Source organism: Desmodus rotundus, chromosome 1, assembly GCF_022682495.2.
Source record: "Desmodus rotundus isolate HL8 chromosome 1, HLdesRot8A.1, whole genome shotgun sequence".
Classification (NCBI taxonomy): Eukaryota; Metazoa; Chordata; class Mammalia; order Chiroptera; family Phyllostomidae; genus Desmodus; species Desmodus rotundus.
Window position 1 is genome coordinate 32083115 of NC_071387.1, and position 22405 is coordinate 32105519.

The 22405-nt window shown below is 46.2% G+C and overlaps 2 protein-coding genes across 2 annotated transcripts in view; one reads left to right on the forward strand and one right to left on the reverse strand.

Moving 5' to 3' along the window:
* The window catches only part of PHF24 (PHD finger protein 24), a 189489-nt gene that overhangs the window by 86038 nt on the left and 81046 nt on the right, over nt 1-22405 (reverse strand). The window lies entirely within an intron of this gene.
* On the forward strand, nt 581-6243 carry LOC112304397 (protein SPATA31F1-like). Its single transcript, XM_024559988.3, has 4 exons — nt 581-744; nt 1599-1644; nt 2167-2227; nt 2409-6243. Exons 1-4 carry the CDS (start codon nt 601-603, stop codon nt 6193-6195), a joined length of 4038 nt encoding a protein of 1345 aa, XP_024415756.2. The 5' UTR covers nt 581-600; the 3' UTR covers nt 6196-6243.

Sequence of the window (22405 nt, forward strand, 5' to 3'; positions counted from 1 at the left end):
TACTACCACCTTGGCCTTTCCCTGCCACATCAGCCATAGTCCTGTTCATGTACCGCTAATTTCCTGTCAACATTGCTTGGAACATCAAAGCTCTCCATTAATCAGACTCTGCCCTCCCTAAGCCTGTGTGTGCTCCTCAAATACATTTTCAGTATAGATGGGGATGTTGGTGAAGATTCTTTCATCCCTCTTTCTCAATAGATGTTCTGTGTCCCTAAACACTCAATTTTCTGGGAGTGGGTGACTAGAAATTGTCATGAAGGAAAGAGTCAAGCCATCAGACTGGTGTAGGGTGTGATGGAGCATAGACACTGCAGGTGAGTGAGCACCTTTAGTCTCTAGCTCTATAACCTTTAAAGAAAACAAGACACCCTCATCAACAGACTGAATCACAGCACAGACTTTTGTAAGACATAAAAGTCTTTAACACTACACCTACCTTGTAAAACAGAAGGGCTTTGTGATGCAGTCTGGTGACCTGGTTCCATTGTTTGTGAGGTAGAGATGACAAGGCATAGCATTGGGAATCATTAAGAACTAGGATCCTAACCACCTAGATATACGGATGATTGGTCTCCTCATGCTTATGATGTTTAGATTATGATGAGCCCTACTTTTGTTCTGTGGGACTTGATGTATCCCTTATATACCTATGGCTCCATCTTCATTATTATCTTAATTATCTGGCAAATAGGAAAGAGTTACCAAGGATTAGGGTTAGAACCTAAAAGGAGCTGCTGCCAGGTAGGGAAACACTATGACTACAAATGAACCAATTAAGCCTCAGATAAGAAGTTTTAAGACCTCAGAACCTCTCTTTTATCCTTCCTGCCAATTTTTATACCATACATTTAGTTACTCTGATATGGTACTTTTCTTCTCAAAGCTAGAAATAATTCCTTACTGAGCTATCCCTGCAATGTATTCTAACTGAAAAATAAAGAACTTCTCTATCAACCTTGGGTGGAAACCTAGATGAAATGGAATCTACATAACTGGATCTGAGAAGACCTCCAAATGCCCTGGCTGGTGTAGCTCAGTGGATTGAGCGCAGGCCTGTGAACCAAAGGGCTACCAGTTAGATTCCCAGTCTAGGGCACATGCCTGAGTTGCAGGCAGGGTCCCCAGTAGGGGGCACATGAGAGGCAACCACACATTGATGCTTCTCTCCCTCTCTTTCTCCTTCCCTTCCCCTCTCCCTAAAAATAAATAAAATCTAAAAAAAAAGACCTCCCAATAAGGAGGATTCTTCTGGTTACTGGTCCATTAAGGTATTTGTTACCAGAGGTCCTTTAGCTGTTAGACCTACACACCCTTTAATTTGTCCCACTCTTTTTCCTGTTTCATCGTAAACCTCACACAGAATTTCTCTTGAAAATAACTGGAAGATATATAGAGTATGGAGTATGGAAGAGCCTTGAAATGAAACAGAAATAAGCAGAGAAATGTAGGGGTGAAAAAAGATGGAGTAAGGAAATTAAAGTAAATAAAAATACAGACAGGTAATTAGAAAGGTATTAAAAATGTATATTAGACTCATTTGGGGTATAAAAATGAAAAGTGTCCCACCTTCACACTTTAACTTTTTTGTCTTTCAGCGACACCGAACACTCAGGCAAAGAGCTAGAGATGCAGTATCTAGAGGTAAAGTCCCAATTTTGTCTCTGACTCCCCTCCACTGTGGGTGAGGTCCCATGAATTTTGTCCCTCTTTGACCTCTGGTGCCAGGAACAGGTACTCTAACCACGAAAGCTTCCAATTCCCCAAGTTGACAAATTTTCCCAGAAGACTTTCCAGGGTCTGAGCCTGGGAATGTTCAAAAATCCTGCACTTTATACCGGGGAATGAACAATGAGGAAGTAGGGCAAAGTGCTTAATTGTGTCATTTACCAGTTATAAATTTACCCTGTGGAAGTCACTCCAGCTCTGAGTCTTTTATCCATGAAATGGGCATCTGAACACCCTGCCTCACTCACAGTGTGGCTGTGAAGATCTAACGGGATAGGTGCAGGACAGCACACGGTAACTGGTTGAGTTGTACCCAGATGTGCCTTAGGGTATTGACTGTTGGGGTGTTCAGTCTCTTCTCATTTAGAGGCCTTTAGCTTCTACAGAATGTCCCAAATCCTCTCTCATTCCCTGTAACACTGACTCCTGGTTTCTCAGCTAGGAGACTTTCCTGGATAGAAGCCGAGAAGCCATGGGAGCTGCTGTCTGTCATGAAAAGGTGACTACTTGCTCTTTGTGGTGTCCCAGCTCCAGCCTAGACTGGGGGAGTAAACACTGGGGGGTGTGGGGAAGGCCCCAGGGCATTTAGGACTACAAAGGGCAGGGCCAATCTCCAGACCACTACTTCCAAAGAGGCAGATGTCACTCTATCACTATTGTTGCTATGTTTTCTCTTCCAGCCAGAGCTGGCTGCCTCAGGAGGGAAGTGTGCGGAGGCTACTATGCGCAGATACCTGCTGCCAAGTCTGCAATACCATGGCTCTGGAGATCCAGCAGTTGCTGGAGGGTGAGAACACCCTGATATCTCCCACTTCACTGGGACCCTCACAGTGTTCCTCTTCCCTAGACATTTTATCCAAGTCCAATTTATTTTTTGAGCACAGTCTGGAGCATCATTCCACATGCTCTCAAGAGCTTTCACTTCAACCTGCAGCCCCTTCAGCATCACAATTAATGGATCAGAAATGCTTAACCTTGTCAGCTGCCCAGTCACCCAATTCAGTTTGCATCCAAGATTACTGGGCTGAACACCCACAGCTACGTCAGGTAGTTCAAGTGCCAGAATTTCCGAGAGTCACAGAGACTATGTCTTCTTCAAAGTTTGAGGAATCTAGGATTCCTGTGAACCAGCAGGAGATTATACAGCATAATCTCAAACTTGGGTATGGGAACCAAGGTCAGCAGCTCTTGCATCCCCAGGTCCCTCTGCTGACCCTGAACCAAGATATCACTACCATGACACATCCTATAGCCTTGCCTATGCTCACTGTCCTCCCTACCCACCTGCCATTCCCCGGTCCTGAAGTCCTGAGGCTTCTGGAGGTACATGTAAAAAAATGGATGCATTTCCAGAGGTGGGGGCTGCCCAGGCGGGTAGAGGAGTCCCTGAGACAGCTTATGCCAAACCCGCCATTGTTTTACCAACCTCTAGATAACCAACCAGTTTCTTTCATCCAAAATGATACTTGTGAATTCTCTGCTGAGAAACTTGCTACCATTTCCTACCAGACCTGGAGTTCATGTATGGCTGGCCAGGCAACCCAGGCATTCTGGGTTTCTCAGTGGTCCCTTACAGACCCAATACAAAGACACCACTGCCACCAAAACCCAAACCACATGGCTCTGGCCTTGCCCTCTGCAGACCTTAAAGGCTTGAGTGGTCTCTATCCACTTCCTGGGCAACAGGCTAAGGACTCAGTGGACCATTTGCAACAGAAATACAGCCAGCTATTCTGTGGCCTCCCTTCTCTGCACAGTGAGTCCCTGGCTGACACCTTCTTGGGTTCTCCAGGACACTCCACAAATGGGAGCCTGTCCAGGCTCCCCTTGCAGGATCCTTTTCTCCTCAAGGACGTCTCCTTCCTCACTCTGGTGCCTAAAACTCCACCCCAGTCACACCCACCCTCGCCCCCATCATCCCCAAATTGGGTCATGCCATGTGACCATCCACCAGCTCAGGTCAACGTCCCATTCCTGACTCTGGCCCAGTGTGAAGCCTTAGAGTGGCACCTGCTGCAGAGGCAGCTCCAGCGTCAGTGCAGTTTGCCAGCTGTTTTCCAGAGAGCTCAGCACACCCAGAGCGCTGTGACATACAAGTCTGGTGACACAGACCAGTCTCCAGAAACTATGAAAACTTCCTGGCCAGGGAAGCCCATCTCCATCCTCACAAGGGAACTATTCCTCGTGCCGGACCATGCCCGGAGGCTGCTGGAATTCCACCTGCAGAGGCAGTTGATTCACCATCGCTGGGGCCTGCCCCCAAAGATCCAGCAGTCCTTCCAGTTGCTCGTGTCCCCCACTCACCAGCAGACTCCATCCTGGAGCAGCACAGCCCTAGCCAGTGTGAGTGGTCCCCACCCCTCAGCCCTAGAAGCCATTGGTGCTGGTGACACTTTCTCAACATTTGAGGACCGTGGCCTCATGCCACACTTATTTGACCAGGTCAAGGCAATCTTGAAGAGCCACATCGACTCCAAATGTGGGCAGATTCACGAGGGCAAGGTCCCTGACCATGTATATAGGTCTTGTGAGTGCATCACTCCTGGGGGGCTCGAGGTGGCTGCCTTCACCTGCAACCCAGAAAGCAGGCTCCTGGAGCTACAGGCAGCAACTGACACTGACCTACAGCAGAAAATTATGTCTGGGATGCCAACATCCCTAGATCAGCTGCAACAGACCTCACCAGAAGCTGCCATTGAACATCCAAAGCTACCTCGAGCCCTGTCCAAGGAAGCCATTGAGAAACTGAAGACAACTTTACGGCACAAGTATCTGGCCTTCTTGTCAGGGCTACCTCCTCTTTATTATGTGCCTCCCTCCAAGGTCATTACCCCAGCAATAACTACCAAAGCTATCATCACAGAGGTGGTACCTGAACCTGTTGAAATCTTAACAGAACCTCTGACTGCATTTCCAGAGGTGGGGGCTGCCTCTGACACTGAAGAGAAGTGTCTAAGCCCTGGGCCATGCTTTCAAGGTACCAGTGAGACTTGTGCAGAAACTGCAGATGATATTCAGCCTGAAGTGCCGGTGGAAGGAACAATTGACACAGAGCCTCTAGAGAGCCAGACAGAGTCTGCTAGATCCTACCTCCTCAAGAAATCCATCTTGGCCAAGCTAAATTTCCATCTGAGAAGGAAAATGCTAGAGGCACAATGGGGAATTCCCCCAAAGGCTAGGGAGTCCAGAGAACAAACTGCAGTAATCCCAAAGAACACATCCACACAGGAGTCTCCTGGGAGTCCAAACAACCGAGGAGAAGCATTGCTCCAGAAACTCCCCATCCCACCAAACATTCCCCATGCCCCAGATCCAAAATGGCTCTACCTTAAAGGACAGCTGGCCCTTGAATTAAAGGCAGTGCAGCAGAACCAGAAGGAACCTAGTTCCAGAACAGCACCCCATGGCTCTGCCCAAGGGTCCTCCAAGATGTCACAACCCAGTGGGGACATGACAGAGGGCCAGGTGCTTTGTGTTCAGTTGGAGGCCAGTATGAACAAGCCCAGCCTGGAGGAGCCAGGGAACCCTGAGTCCCAAAGCCCTGGCAAGAGCAAGTATTCAGCCCGAGTCCCCAAGCTGGCTAAAAAGGAAAAGGACCCAGGCAAACCCAAATCGGCAGGAGACCACGGAGAAGGAGATGCAGGGTTTGTGTTCTCCTCGGTGAGAGAAAAGAGCCACTCTGCTGATGCCCAGAGACCAGAAGGGATGCTGCTGAACAGGACACCCCAAAGCCCCTGGCGACGGAGATATAGCTTGCAGCTTGATGCTCCCTGTCAACACAGTTCCCAGCATCGTCCTCAGCTCAAACCCCCAGAGCCACCTCCAGGAGTCCCTGGAGGGGGGAAATCTAAGAAGAATGGCCTGCAAGACAGTCAAACCAGGCTCAATGTCAGCCTCAAACCAGCAAGGATCCCTCAGAATGCCCAGCCTCTGGGGTTCCAGGTGTCACAGGGCCATCCTCTCCCGGGCCATCTCATTCAGCATAAGCCATCACAGGGCCCAATTTTGCAAGGTCGCGTTTTGCAGAGGCAGGTGATGCCAGTCCATTGTCACATGAGGCCTGCCCTTCCAGAATCGGGCTTGAGAAATACCATGAAGTCCATTCTACAGTGTATAAACCTCAAGGCAAAAGGCAAAGGGCACAAGGAATGCATATTTTTGACAGCTGAGAAAATGGCCCACACCAGAAAAGAAAAAGTGGAAAAGAGGCTGGCTCCAGCCAGAAATTCCATGGACAGAACTAAGACAGAGAAGAAGGCAAGAGGGAACCTCAAGGCCCAATCTCCCCCTACTGAGAAGCAGGTGGGCCTGTACTGCTTGGATGGCTCCCATTCCCCAGACAGTAAGCTCCGGCACCGCTCCTGCTTCAAGCCACTCCACTCTGCCTCAGGCTTGGGCCACCCCCGCCACTGCCCTCGGCACTGCCCTCAACTGGCTCGTGCCACCCAACCAGGGAACCCACCCTAACTCTCAACTCTCACCTCAGAGGGAAATCCTGGCATGCTCAAGAGGACCCAGCACAATCAAAAGACGTTGTAGGCTCCCCAATGTCTGCATCCCTTGAAGAAGAAGACTGCTACTGTCATTTTCATTCATGTGCACGTGGGACAGAGTGCCACCCAAAATACAGCTATATGTCTAAGCAAAGATTTGTCTGTCTGCTCCTTCTCTCCACTGTGATATGTTAAGGGAAGGCATGAGGTAGGCTAATATGCCCTTTCTATCTAGGGAAGGAGCTAACCCACACTTACCCACAGTCAGCATTTCATACCAGGTCCTCCCAGCCTCTCCCTGGACAGTGGATAAAGGAACTTGAGCAGAGAAGGAAGGCCCTTGTCTAAGGTGCATTGAAGGGAAAGGTCACATTTGAATTCTATCTTGGCTTTCCGTGTATCATTGGGCCCAGAGGAGCAATGTGGTCATGAGGATAGTACTGACAAGAAGGAGTGGCCAGGAACCCACAGGGGAAATTCATTGATGACTTCTATATATGGCCACATCTGGAGAGGAGCTTTTTAGAAAAGTGCCGCAGTGGTCCAGTCTTGAGGAAGTGCTTTGTGTTTATCAAAAGCACATGGCTAATGTGACAGTAGGTCAAAGCAAATGATGGAATCTCCCCTTCTTTTCTCCTTCTTGGTTATTGGTTAGATCTCTCTGGTGGACTCATTTTGGAGGCTGCAGCAGCTCTCTTGCCTCTATGCCACCTATCATCTGCATAGAACAAATAAGTCCTGGAAAGATCACAGCAGCATATGGAGAGAGGCATGTTTCCCACCCCCAAGGGCAGGCAGAGAATGGTGCTTATAGACAGAGGTCTTATTTGGGGCAGATACTGGCATGTCCTGACCAGGGCATGTAAGGGAACAAAGAAAATTTGATTTGCACTCAAAAGAACCTAGAGCCAGAAAGCCAATCCAAGGCCCACGTGCTTTGAGGGGAATTAATTAAATCTGGGCTTCAGTGTGCTTGTCTATAGTGTGATAAAGGGAAGTGAGTTCTGGGAAAGAACCACAGACAGAAGGGATTTTCTAAATGATCTGGGCTTATCAAGTTACCATCAGCAGCTTGTACCTGGCCCTACTGCTGTGTCTCATTTCTACACCAATTACACCTGGGATCCTTCTTCACTTTCTTCTTTTCCATCAGCCCTACCTCCCTGAAAATGTATATACATGTATATTTTTCATGCATATCATGTATAGTATATGGTGTTGAGCTTAATCCGCTGTATCCCCTCCCAGGGTCTACCTGGTGCCTTCCCCTCTGAGGATGATTTTTGTCCTTTCCCCTTTTGTCCTTTTTGTCCTGCATCATATAAGCCTGCCAGCTCCAGTCCTTGGTTCCTGTCATCCTTTCTCATTTCTTCACTAATGACCTGTCACATTTCAGAAAGCACCAGAACCATTCACCTTGACTGTCAAAAGAAAACTTTAAAGGCTTTTAAACAGTGTCTTGTTCCACTAACCAGACGCAGAAAGTGGTCAGGAATCTAGACTTTAATGATACACATGAGCCTGTAACAAGATCAGCTGCTCAGAAAAAAGTGGGACTGTGGCCCCTTTGCCTGTCTCTCTCTCTGAGAATGTTCAAATTTCCTATTTCAGAGAAATGTTTATCATTAATGGACTACCATGTGAAATTCTCTGAAACCCTTGATATGAAATGGTAAAACCCAAGAGAAAGGCTAAGAGGCAAGCTGAACTCTATAAGCAGCTTTTAAGAAATGTAAGCCCCTCCCAAAACTCTATCTTGTCTATACACTCCCTCACACACAAACTCAATGAAGCTCCTCATTCAGACCTGTTTTAGGAGGCCTCTCAAATAACCTGTCATACTGAGACAAAGCTAGAGCTCTTTCCTGCTTTCTGTTCAATTGGCCTACACTCCCTCCCTCAACCTCCAGAACCATCACCAAATAGGTAATCTGCCACCACCAGTAGCCTCAGTAGCCCTAGCCACAGAGTAGATCTCTTAATGGTAAACATTATATTCATATTCCCTTGACCTCCTGAAGAGCCATGAAGTGGAGCCTGTCCTGTCTTCAACTGGACTGGAGCAGGTATTGGTCTCCCTGGAAGGAATACTGGAACCCCGGACCCTTAAGGAGGCCACGGCAGAACAGCATACATAGCTCAAGGCTGTGCTTATTCCACTCAACGTAAGCTTAAGTATGAGTAAAAGATTTGGGTCATCTTTAGAAGGAAAATTCTGGCTGAAGTGGCCAGAGAATGATTTCAGAGAAAGATGATAAGCATGAACAAAGGGCAGCAAAACTACAGTACAAGAAAAACATTACAAAATCCTTGAGCCTGTGTTTTTATGATTTTCAGTCCAAATGTGTGACCCTTGGAGAGAACGCAGATTTTAAGGTCAAAGTCACAGAATGAAATATGGAAAAAATCATCAGAGTTAGAATCCTAACCCTGGCATTTGACAAGTTACTTAACATTTCTGAGCCCTAATTTCTTCATCTGGGGAAGGGGGATAACTGAACATCCACACCCCAAACCTCAATTACTACTAATGTACTGGTGATCCCCAAAGCCACTTCTCTCCACCAGTCTGTCTTTGTGAGTTCCAGCTATAGAGCCAGTAACCAGGGAGGAAGCTCCATCTTGCTCCAAAGGCAATGCAAATTAATTCAAAATTTCTAAACACCCTCCACCCCATCAAAACTGGTTTCCAATGTCATGGAATGGTATCACTATACCTCCACAGTTTCGCTCGGACCATACATCAAGTCAGTCACTAGGTTCCAATTTTGGTATATCTCAAGTTGTCCCCTTTCCTCTATTTTTAATGCCTTTGCTTATAGTTTATTTTCTCATCCTTCCTTTCTAGAATGATTACTATAATGCTTGTATACCCAGGGTTTAAAATAGGCTGGCATATAGTAATACCTTAATAGTACTTGAGTCCAAAGTCTGGACTGCGGAGGCAGATCAATCACTACATCAATGTGATGAGTGCTATGGTGTGTGTGGTCCTGCCGCAGGAGGAAGTGCTCAGCTGATGAGTAGAACCCTAGGGTCACATAAAGCGGTCACAATAATAATGACCTTCAGAGGCATTTTGCACTCAATAATTGAAATATCTGAGTATTTACTATGTGCCAGGAACTATGCCAGACACAGCAGTCACCAAAACACTGGCCTTGCATCTATGGAGATCCTTATCTTATGGGGAAGACAGGTTCACGTGCCCAAATTGTCTAATTCAACATAAACACTTGGAGGTCCTGGATGTAATCTCAAAAGTGAACCCCTGATTTCCTGTATCTTTCCCCACCACCCAATCACACATACCAAACTTGTTCCCATTGTTGTATTTCCCACATCCATTAATGGTACTTCTCTCTTGCCAGTTGTTCAGGCCGAAAACATCTTTGATGTATTATCGCTAACAGTCCATATTCAATTCACCAGAAAATCCTGTTGTCTCCACCTTCAAAATGAATTCAGAACATGACCGCTTCCTACTTCCTCTGCAGCTACAATTATTGCAATAATTGTATAAGTAATATTCCTGCTTCTTCCAGAGCCTATACCTCCACAGAATCCTAATGGTCCTCTGGGAAGGTTCTGGCTATAGATAATTGGTTGATTGATTGATTAATATATATGTAAAACCATGAGATCAGATAAGATCACCTAGGGAATGAGTGTAAAAGAAGGAGAGATCTAAGGACTGTGCTCTGGGACAGTCCAGTGTTAAGAAAGTAGGAGAAAAAAGCAAGGAGAGGTGAGCAGAGGAGACTGAGAAGCCAGAGAGGAAGGAGGAAAACTAGAATAATGTGAAATACAGGAAGCTAAGACAGCAAAGTATTGCAAGGAGGATGCATGAAAAGTCATGAATTGACCAAATAATTAGACTTAGCAACGTGGAGATCACTCATGGCATCGAAAAAAACAGACTCAGGTGAATGAGGGAGGTGTAGGTGTGACTGGAATAAATTCAAAGGGAATGGAAGGAGAGTGATTGGTGATAAAAAGTATAATCAATTCTTTCAAGGAGGTTGGTTCCACAGAGGTGCAGAAAAATGAGAGAACAGCTGTAGAAGAAAGTGAGACCCAGAGAGGGTTTTTTTAAGGGGACAGACATACAATATTGAGTGTTGCTGAAAATTATGCAGACAGGAGGAATAAACTGGTGATGCAGGAGGGCAAGGCAAGAACTGCTAGAACAATGTGGTGTAAAGGTAAGGGATGGGAGCAAAGGCCCAGTCCAGGGGTGGCCTTGGCTAAAAGCACAGACACTTTGCTGCTGGTAAGTAGAAAGTGAATGTGGACAAAAACCAAAAAGGGTGAGAGAAAAGCTGGGAAGGGACCATGGCTGTGGGTGGAGGGAGAGAAATGGAGAACAAAAACCAAAAGCCAGAGATGGAAATGGATTCTGGAAGTCACCATAGCAGACTACTATTAGACTTAAGGAGTGTGTGTCAAATTGAGAGTCCAGGTAGGCATAAAAAGATAGTTGAAGTTGATCACAAGTGTGAAGCAGGTGCTCTTGGAAGACTGGAGCAGCAAAGAAGTTCTAGATGCACGGAGCCTAGAGACACAGAAAGAGGGCAGGTGTGGCATCCTAGTGTTCAGCAAGGGACAATGTAGTTTTTTGAGGGGGAGAAAACTGGGAAGCAGAAAGACAAAGTGGCTGCCCTGAGTGAATAGGGTGGACCTCTGTTTTGGACACCTCATATTTCTCAGAAGGCGGCACCGCTGCATTCCCAACATCTGATCCATCGCAGAGGAGCCAAGAGTTGAGGAAGCATGGGAAATACTGTCACTTCCTTATGACATGGTGGGGGGACTGTGGGATGCCCCTGCCTCACTGATTCCTAAGGAAATCCAGGATGACTCTCAACATTCCATCAAATGAGGAGGTGGTGGTGGCAGGACTCCCTTCCTCTGATAGGACCCCAGCACTTGGCACAAAGTGTTCATTGCTAGCAGATGCAGAAAAGCCAGGATGGGAAGAAGCAGGAATGTGTCCTCCTCTGAATGGTGGTGATTCTGTGCCTAAGGGATGGGGGGCTAGCCTCTAGTGTGGCCTCTACAAGAAGACACAGGTGTTTTCTCTTAACTTATCCCCAAAGATCATAGAAGGTCTTGTGACAAGCATATCCTCCCTGCCTGGTGGGAGTTGGGCAGAGGGCCACAGAACAAGGACACGACATGGAAGCCCAGAATGAAGGGAATGACCCAGAAAGGTCACAGCAGCATCAGGTAGGAAGCAGAGGTTAATGTGCACACATCCTAATTTAGGATACAGCAAAACCTATCTACCACATATCAGTACTGACTCCTGCTGCTAAGTCCAATAACAAATAGCTGGGAGCAGAAAGATGAGGTAGAATCAAGACCTTCAGGATTCTCAATTCTCAGCAAAGTCAAGAGCTGAGAGAAGATGTGATCAGAGTCTATGATTCACATAGGCTCTTGAGGGATGAAGTTTTGATCATCCCTTCCCAAACCCTAGCACAAACCCCCCTCACTAGGTCACTGAGGCTCAAAAGAGATAAATTCAGAAGAAAACAAAAACCTGAAGGAGGGCCAAAACTCGAATTTACTACTGCAGAATGGGTGGCAGGTGCTAGGAATACATCCATGCTTGCTTGGAAACACTGGAGTTCACCTCTAGCCCTCCAAGGCATCATCATGGTGAATGGCTCTGTCCTTCTGAAGCCCTTCCCTTGACCTCTGCACAGGGCACTACAGAATTCTACAGAGAGAATTGCAGGCAACTGACCACCTGCAGTGGAGGACAGTGGCTTCTCCACTAAATTACTCCTCTGTTAAACACTGAGGACAGAGGATAGAGACCACATCTGATGCATTTTTGTACCTGCTCACCCTAGCCCATGATGGGAGAGCAACAAACACAGGACGAGCACAGGGATAAACCCCATGGAGACACTGCTTTCTGCACCGCATGAGAGGGGATGGGCCTTGGCTCCTTACCAGCTGTTCAAAGCCTACTGCTCCACCTGGGCTTAGGGGCCCATGGTATAGGCCAGGGCTGTCAGAGAATGAAGGACAAGAATGGTTCCTATGTCCCCTGCAGGGAGAGGAAAGAAGGGAGAACAACCTTGAGTCCAAGTGGGGATAGAGCAATGAGCACAATGTAAGATACTGGGGAACACAAAGCCCCAGATCCCCAGAGACAGTAAGGCCAGGACCCTGAATACTTGGTCTGGATGAGAGCATGGGGAAGCAATAGGGGGCCTGGGAATGGGCCAGACGCAGACCTCTTTCCAGAAGGAGGGTGGGTGTTGCCAACTGGCCGCATTTCCCGCCTTGTTCCTCTCCTGCGCTGTAATTTCTCTGGGTCCATGGCCAGGCAAGGAGCATATTGGGGGCTTTCCACGGGGGCAAGGCCTTAAGCAGACAGCAAGACCCATGGGAATCCAGACGGGAAGCTATTCGTTGTGTAAATAGCACTCACAGCTGGGGCGAATCAGGGAAAGGGTCAGGGGAAAGTGAAAGGCCAGGCCGAATCTCATACTCAGAGACACTTGGACACAGACCCCCAGCCACGCAGATACATAAACAGAAAGACACAAGTTCAACAATGCCACACAGAAACTAGTTCAGAGTTACAAGAGACATGTCCAGGAAACACACCTACACAGAGTCAGGAACGCCCTGAGGGAGATGTGCTCGAACAGGCACAAGCACACGTGCAGACACTAAGACAGCCTTGCACACATGCCGACTACACATCCTGTCTTGCAGACCCACAAACACAAGCACGGTCCAAATCCATCCTTCAAAGTCACTCTCCGCTCGAAATCCTCCTTGGCCACCTCAGACCAGGACCGTTTATCCTTCCTCTAAACTCCAGTTTCTCATTTCTGCCCCATTGCTTGCCCTTTAATTTAAAGGATAGTCTGGGATTCACATGCATACCCCAGTCTCAACAACCTGGCTATGTGATTTTAAGAAAATGTCAAGGTCAGCAAATGAGTCTCTGTCCTCTCCAGCAGCCCCATCCTTCACCTACACATCCATCTTCATCCCTGAGTGTCCCCAGTTTACTGCAGAGCCCTGATCCGCCAGCCCCTCTGACACAGCAGACCCAGACTCTAAGGAAAGGGTAAGCCAGAGAGACACACCCTGTCAAGGTAATGCTGGTGGGTGTTACCCTGATAATCTTTACATGGCCCTATGCTTACCACCTCCAACTGTGACCACTGTATCAATGTTAATCTAAGCAGCACCCTAACCCTAACCCTAACCCCAGGTAGCTACACGATGGCTAGCATCTTCAATCGCACTAGGCACACAAATATCACACACTTAGGAAGGTATGGGTCATTTATGCTCCAGGAGTTTGGAGGCTCCTTCAGTAACAGCTGCACAGTATCTGACTAGCTTGTCCCTGGAGGGTTCAAGGCTCATCTGGGAACCAAGGAGCACCAAGGCGCCCAGCCCTTTGACCTTTGTTAGCCTGCAGTGGTCCAGCCCACCCCAAGCCCTGTTCCGGGACTAGACTAGCCTCTGAGCCAAAATTCCTACCATATCCCTCCCCAGCTCCTGCCTGCCAAGCTGGGAGCATCTGTTGCCCTGGAAGCCCCCCACCTGGCCAAGCAAATGGGCCTGAGGTCTGGGGCCAAAGGGAAAGTGACCCCTTCCCAATGTGGACTTTTCCAGACTCTTGCAACACCACTGCTAGGGCTGCTCCCCCAGAGTCTGGCCCCGGCGCCTGTCCTAAGAGGTAGTGGGCCTTCAGACACTGGGGGTGAGTAGGGGTGAATTAGCACACCTCCTCTCCCTACCTTCAGGATCTCAATCTGTGATAGGTGTGTTCATTCTGCACTCATTGCAGAAGTAAGTCAGCCATGTGTCCCTCCCTCACCCCTCACCTCTCACCCCCGGCACCAGGCCCTCCAGTGCAGCACTCCTCTGTTACCCCAGAGACTCAAATACTTCCTAGGCTCTCTCAAGAGCTTACCAAGCCAAATTTCCACCCATAAGACTGGGTGGACACTCACATCTCAGAGGTGTAGCCACCTGAGTCTCTGTGTCCCGTTCCCCAAAGTCTGCATTTAGCCTGACTGTAGCACCAAGGCAGGGGCTTGGTCCAGGGCTGTGAGCTCCAAGATATATATGTGAGGTGCTGTAAAAATGAATAAAATCAGCTTTAACTTCTAGAAAAACAAGCGGTAGTGATTGTCAAGAACTCTGAAGGGTCTGGTATTTTACTCCATTTATTATAAGTTAACAAGTTGTCTTCTTATTGTTTCGTGAATTCTGGCAGACTCCTGGGTCAAATATAAAGGACTTTATTACAGCACGGCCTTAGCAAAAGCTTTGGTACAATTTTTTACATCAGTTCCCCATGCGTACCAAGTGCCATGAGAGTGGCACAGGATCCATGAGAGATGCCTGCACATGCAGCGGACTGTTACAGGACAGGGATGCTGAGGTTTGGGGTTTCACTGCTTTTATAGTAAGAAGCAAGCCTGGTCTTTGTCTAGGGGGACATATTACATTATCTGTTAAGGTTTCTTGTTGCAAATCCAATTCTGAGAAACGGACTGGGAAACAGTCGTGACCTTACATTCTTGGCATACTACTAAGAACATATAGGAAAGCATGAGGCCCATGGCGGGTTGCCTCTCCCAACAGTAATTAGCAATGAGTAAAAATAGATGGCTGGTGAGAAAAAAACAGGCTCTCCCTGTGCTGAAAGAAATCTAGGAGAGACATTCAGGTTAAAAAGGAAATCAATGAACAAAAACCGCATGAATTATGCTTCACATTTACTCTTTAACTGGTAGGTAGAATTGGGTTTTCTGTTTCCTTATCAAGGAAGAAAAGAGATATAGAAGATAGCATCGTCATAGTCACAGTGTGAATGCAGGAGAATCTGTGGTCACTTGAGAAGGACATGGAGAAGACTTCAGGGAGCAGGCGGTGGTAAATAAGAGTGGGAATAAGAAAGAAGAATAGGCCCACTTGGCTGGCTGAAATGGAAGAAATGAGAAGAGATGACAACCTAAACTCTTCCTTGGTACTGTCTGTGGAGACAGTCTCTCCCCACAATTTCTGCCTCCTGTTGTTCATATTTTGTGCAACCCTATCCTCCTGAGTGTAGGCAGACCTGAGATTTCATTATAATCAACAAAATGAGGCAAAAGTGATGGGATGTCACTTCCATGCATGCGTGCATTACATCATTACATTACATTACATTACATTACATTACATTACATTACATTACATTACATTACATCACAAAGATTGTCCTCTAGTATAATCACCCTAAAGACTCTCTTCTCTGGCTTGATGAAGCAGGCATGTTGGAAAAGCAGATGTGGCAAAGAGCTGCAATTGGCCTCTAGAAATTGCAGGTAGTCTTTAGATGCTGAGGGATGCCTCCAGCTGAAATTCAGCAAGAAGCCAGAACCCTTGGTCCTACAAAGAAATTAATTCTGCCAGCAACCTGAGTGAGTTTGGAAGATTCTTCCCCAGTCAAGCCTCCAGATGAGAACACAACCCAGCCAATACCTTGATTACAGCCTGTGAGACCATATGCAGAGGACCAAGCTGGTCTCCTGACCCACAGAGACTGTGAGACAATAAATTGTGTATTGTTTTAAATCACTGTGACATTTGTGGTCATTTGTTACACAGTAACAGAAAATTAATACACTGCTGCAGCCATGAAGATAAGAGAAGTGTGTCAGGTAATAAGGCATATGTGGGCAGCATGGACTTTGTGAGTGTGCAAGACACACTCATTCTCTGCAGAGAACCTGCTAAAAATGCAGTGGGATGATTTATAAGGGGAAGTGGAGGCTGTTCCACAGTATGAGCTAGGGAAGGAAAGGGCATCCAGAGAACTCCTCTCCTTCAGCTCATTCTATAAAGATACATAGCTGTGAAGAATCTGCAGCCCTCCTAATAAGCTAGAACCACCTTATCCTTCATGTTAAATGTATATTCACCCTTATGTGCTTTCATTTGATTCTTGATATGGGAATGGCAGATATTTGTAAAAGGCCCCAAAACGTAACCAAGAGTGATCTTCTAGAACATGGCAGTAATAAAGCAAAAGAAACCTCTGAAAAGGGAAAGGGAAAAGCAACCCAAGTCAGTGGCTTTCACAGGGAGAGAGAAGAGCTCCAGATTTTCTTTGAGTTCAGGAAGGAGAAACAATCAGGATAATTCCCACTGCTTTACATAAGGCAAGTGTTCAATAAGTCTTCCTTGAAGAAATGTTGCAGAGATGACTGGGGAAACAAAGGATATTGAGATCACAGTGTCAATACCCTCTCTCTAGTTCAAAGTGGGTTGGAGAGAGCTTAGAAGACCTATTTTTCAGAACTCATCTCTACAAACTATGTAATAATGAGCTCATCATATCCACTGTGCTTCCTCAGAGGCAGAGCCTCAGTGGTGCATTGAGGTTAGCAGGGATGATGATAGGTAACCAACATATCAGATATGGAAGATTTCTCTGATCACACAAGAGACCTACCAAAGTTTGGAATTTAGCCTGTTTCCATACCACATTTCTTTTGAATATACACCTCAGAGTGGAATTGCTAGGTCATGTGGAAATTCTTTTTACTTTTGAGGAACCACAAAACATTTTCCACAGTAACTACATCATTTTACATTTCCACCAGCACTGCACTAGGGTTCCAATCAGTTACTCCTCGCAAATACTATTTTCCTTTTTTTTTTTTTTTTGACAATGGCTATCTATGGGTGTGAAGTAATATTTTATTCGCATTTTGATTTTGATTTGCATTTCTCTAATGGTGTTGAGCATCTTTCTCATGTGCTGGTTGACCATTTGTATATCTTCTTTGAATACATGTCTATTCACATCCTTTCCCCATTTTTTAATCAGGAGTTTTTTGTTGTAGGAGTTCTTTATATATACTGAATATTAATCCCTTATCAGATATATGATTTGCAAACATTTTCTCCATTCCATGGGTTGTCTTTTCACTCTCTGGATAGTGTCCTTTAAAACACAAAAGTCTTAAATTTTGATGAAGTCCAATTTATTTATTCATTTATTTTATTGTCTGTGCTTTTAGTGTCATACTTAAGAAACCATTACCAAATCTAATGTCATGAAGATTTTCCTCTCTTTTCTTCTGTTTTATGGTTCTAGCTCTTAAACTGAGGCAAAATACATTCTTCCTTCTGCCTGTCTTTGATATTTCTTCCCAAATAAAACCTGAAAAAATGGATTTCATGATTCAAATCTTTGTAACCTTTTCAAGTTATTTAGTCTTAATCTCAGTTTAATTATCCCTCAGAAGATAATTTCACAAGGCTGTAGGAAGATTTTTATGTTTAAACATAGCTAGTCTAGTGCCAAGCACATCAGTGCCCAATAAACCTACATCTTTTCTTCCTTCCTTCAAAAGAATTTCTCTTCCAGGACCTGCCAGCATCAATTATTCCACCTTACCACGCTGCTTCCTCTGCATGGTCAGGCCCAGGGCTCTCAGTCTGCTATCCTTGCTTCGAAGGCCTCACTGATCCTCCCCTTCCTTGCATCCTATGCTTTTATAGAAGTTCCTGCCTCCACTAAAATCCAGCTTGCAGCCAGCTGTGCTACCAGTTACAATAAAAATCCTTATGGGGGGCAATGGACAAAAACATCAGTCCCACAATGTCCCTCCTTCCCCCCACTTTGACCACATTGGAGGGACACAAATTAGGGCCCATTGAATCTGAAGGGAGGCCAAGGCCAAAGACATCTAGGCATATTGGAAGTTATTGCTGGCCTGGATCCCATGGCAGGATCCCCACCTCCCAGCAGAGGTTCCTTCCAGACAGTTCTAGGGCACATTCTAAGGTTGTCTTTTATACAAGTGTCCTCTGTGGGGGTCCATCCCTGCTATGCAGGCTCCTTAGGCTCCCCTATATTCCAAAATGGTTTTTCCACTAAGGCAATTCCAATCGTAGTTACACAGACGTCACTCTGGGGATGGTGCCCTCCACATTGGGCAGCCCTCCCCATGGCAGCAAATGTAGAGCAGGCCCTGGGAATCTTTCTCCTGACACACAGGCACCCCTTTGGGGGCGGCTCCTACCTCAGTCTCCGAAGGGTTGTTTGAGGCCCACAGACCAGACCCATAGGGTGCTTAAGGGGTTCCTGCCCCCCACCTCCTCCTCCACTAACCCAGGTTGTCAGGGTGCTACACCCCGGGCCCCCTGATGCCCATGGCCACTGATAGACTGCATATTGGGACCCGTGCAGGAAGCTGACTTTGGGAGATGAGCAGCAGGCTGAGGTGTCAGAGGGGCGCTCCCCGCTCCCCGAGCACACCAACCCTCCCAGCGCCCCACCACGCCCGTGCGAGACTACCTCCCAGGCCAGTGGGCGCACCCCGCCCTGTCCCTTGCTTCTACAGGCGTGGCCCTTGCAGCTCAGCTGGTGACTTCGCATGGGAATGAGGCACCGAGGAACCACGAGAGGAAAAGCCAGTAACAGCTGGTTCAAGTACACAAAACAGTTAATTTCCCTCCAGTCTTGGATCTAATTTTCTGTCTGTGACTTTTCACTGACAGAGTCGCTCTTTAACCAAACTTTAGTCAAGCTCCTCTGAACTCTCTTTTCAACTAAGTCCTGACTTTTGGACTCTTGTGTTCATCCCGGCATTGTCCAGGTTTAGCATGAATCCTGGTAAGTCATCTTAACCGGACTCCCCCACCCTTGATATCTGATCACCATCTATATTTGATCAGATTCCTCATTTTGCATTATTCCCCCAGGTGATATCTAATCTTGGCCTGCCTTCAACCAGAGTCCTGTTTGGTTAGTTTAGCCAGAATCCTCCCACCCCCTCTTTTTCCTGATGTTTTCCCTTAATACTTCTTTATCCACTGTCCCATACCCCGCCCTATGCCTTGGCTATAAAGTCCTACTTTTCCTTGTTATATTCAGAGTTGAGCCCAATCTTCCTCCCCTATTGCAAAACTCCACTGTAGTGATCCTGTATCCATTGTGATAGCCCCCTGAAAAAAGTCTGCCTTTCCATTCTTTAATAATTATCGTGAGTAATTTTTTCCCTTTAACATCACTCTTACTGAGTTTGGGTTTTGCCAAGCTGGGAGGGTAGGGACATGGCTGCAGACAGTTTCAGGAATATGTCATCTCAGTTTAGCAGCCCCAGAGGAAAGACAAAACATCTCTCAGCATCTGTATTTTTAAAAAATATATCTAAGAGATTCTCAGAGCAACTATGTGAAGGATGCATTTTCTAAGCTTAGGAGAATTTCAAGAGAGTGCCTACAGCCCTGGCTGGTGTAGTTCAGTGGATTGAGCGCAGGCCTGCAATCCAAAGGGTCACTGGTTTGATTCCAAGTCAGGGCACGTTCCTGGCTTGCAGGCCAGGCCCCCAATGGAGGGAATGCAAGAGGCAACCACACATTGAGTTTCTGTCCCTCTCTTTCTCCTTCCCTTCCCCTCTCTCTAAAAATAAGTAAATAAAATATTTTTTTTAAAAAGAGTGCCTACAAATGCCATATATCATTGCTTTGGACTTGCACATAATGTTCTTCCAAGGCACTAAATTGTATATCTTGTTTTAGTACTTAAAAGAGTCTGCTACAGGCCTGATTGGTGTGACTCCATGGATGGAGCATCGTTCTGCAAACCAGAGGGCCACCGGTTTGATTTCCAGTTGGGGCACATGCTGGGGTTGAGGACAGGTCTCTGGCTGGAGGCATGCAGGACCAATCAATGTTTCTCTCCCCCTCTTTCTCCCTCTCTCTAAAAATAAATAAATGAAATCTTTTTTTAAAAAGTCTACTATAGCACTAAAATGGACATCTTCTTTTAGTACTTAAAAGGGTCTAATACAAGGAGCCAATCCTTACTGACCAAGGAGGAGTGGAAAGGGCACCGATTTCAACTGTGAATAACATTCTAGCTATCTCTTCCATCCTAAGGCAGTTCTTTAAGGAAGGCTCTTAGAATATTAGACAATCTGATGAGATTGTTTACCCTGCTCGTCGAAACATTCCCAGTAGAATTATGGCACCATTCATACTTCACAATACCATGCTGCCGAATTTCAAAGGAAACAGATCCTGGCCTCATCTTCCACCTCCACCTTCACATTCCACATCTCACCACTATGCATTTCTCTGATTTAAATGGCCTCTTAACAGACTCTGGATATGCTGAGTGCAGGATGCTGGTGGCCAGCTGCTTCTTAAGTTTTTTTTAAATTTTAATAGCTTTATTTTTTTAGAGCAGTTTTAGGTTCACAGTATAATTGAGTGGAAAGTACAGAGATTTCTCATGTTCCTGTCCCCCTTCCTCACACACACAGCCTCCCCCATTATCAACATCCCCCACAGAGTGGTACATTTGTCACAATTGATGAACTTACTTTGACTCATCATAACCCAGAGTCTGCAGTTTACAAAGGGTTCACTCTTGGTGTGGTACATTCTATGAGTTTGAACAAACGTATAATGACATGTGTCTACCATTATAGTATCACACAGAGCATTTTTACTGCCATAAAAATCCTCTTTTCTCTGCCTATTGATTGCTCCCTCCCCAAAACCCCTGACAGCCACTGATCTTTTTGTTTCCAGAGTTTTACCTTTACTAGAATGTCTGTAGTTGGAATCATACAGTATGTAGCCTTTTCAGACCTACTTCTTTCACTTAGTAATATGCATTTGTTTCCTCCATGTTTTTGCCTTTTGGAATTCAGTAAGGTATGGTTTCCCCATTGAAGAAGTTGCACTTTGACTCAATATATCTTGGTATATCAAAAAGGTATTCATTCATCTGGAGTACACTAAGTGTTCTAAAAGATTGCTCTGTACTCCAATTTTCCCTAGGGTATTTTTGGCAAGGACAAAAGAGACCCACATGGGTTGCTGCTAATATTTGTCAGCACCTGGAATGTAGTTCTTGATCGGCAAGCTGAACATACTCCAAATTCCCCAGAAGCTCTCTTTTGTAGGGTAGTTTAGGCTTGAAAAATAGGTAATGGTTTTTTTTTTTTAAGATTTTATTTATTTACTTTTATAGAGAGGGGAAGGGAGGGAGAAAGAGAAGGAGAGAAACATTGATCTCTGAGAGATACATTGATCAGTTGCCTCTCACATGCTCCCAGCTGGGGACCTGACCCACAACTCAGGCATGCGCCCTGGCTAGAAATCGAACTTGCCACCTTTTGGTTTGCAGGCCAGTGCTCAATCCACCAAGCCACACCAGCCAGGGCTGAAAAATAGGTAATGTTTTTAGATGGCTCACTTGTAGGTGTGGTACATACGTGTCCCCTGAGACACAGTGTGAAGAAAGCACACCAAGAGAGTGGGACAAGTAGGTGAGAGAAAGGATTTGTTTGTGTTGAATCGTGGACCTATGTGAATTCTCAAGGCAGGAAGTCTACAGATGGAAATTTGAGAAAAAGGATTTCTGGATGAAGCCAATAAAGGTCAAAGTGAAACAGAAAAGCTAACTCACTCTCAGGACAGTAACTTTATTTCGAGGCAAGGTTTGAGGTTTTCTAGTTCACAGCCAAATCAGAGGGGCCAGAGTGAGCCTTCGTAGCATCTAAGACAGTACTGAGAGAGATCTGACTAAGGTAACTCAGATCACTGGGAAGAAGTAGGGAGAGGCCATAGCAGGACTTTGCGGAGGCAATTGTGGGCAGTCTACGACGGGTTGCCTGAGAAGCTGAATTTCTCCAGAGCCAATGGAAATAAAAAGAGAGATGGTTCTCTCTCTGGCTGGTGGGGGGAGCTCTCTGGCTCCTGAGCTGGCCCTCTCTCACTCAGGCTCAGGCACAGGCTCAGGCTCAGGCTCGCTCTCAGGCTCCTCTTCCTTGAGGACACCTGGATGATCATGCTGCCACTGCCTGCATTTCCCAAAGGATGGTATTTCAGTTGGGAAGGAACTCTGGGCACAGCCTAGGATCAGGCTGGCCTGGCAGAGGGTGGCAGGTTTATTCTTTGGGTATTCTAGAGAGAACAGGCTCTGAGGCAGAAGCCTGCCATTCTTCCAAAATTGTGTTGTTTTTGTATATTGTGTTGCTTTAGTTTGTAAAACTAACCCTATAGAAGATAACTGGAAACTAACAGGGAAAAGATAGGAGAACTCTGGTGTTAGAATTTAGCCTTAATTGATAGGCTTAGGTGATTAAAGCTATGACTTGGTAGGCTTAAGTAACTGCATTTGA

What these genes read in the sequence shown, in the direction of transcription:
- LOC112304397 (XM_024559988.3), top strand. Translation starts at nt 601, where the DNA reads ATGATGAGCCCTACTTTTGTTCTGTGGGACTTGATGTATCCCTTATAT. An exon ending in TAGAGATGCAGTATCTAGAG is followed by an intron (nt 1,645 to 2,166) that starts GTAAAGTCCCAA and finishes CTGGTTTCTCAG; the next exon opens with CTAGGAGACTTTCCTGGATA. An exon ending in CTGCTGTCTGTCATGAAAAG is followed by an intron (nt 2,228 to 2,408) that starts GTGACTACTTGC and finishes TTTCTCTTCCAG; the next exon opens with CCAGAGCTGGCTGCCTCAGG.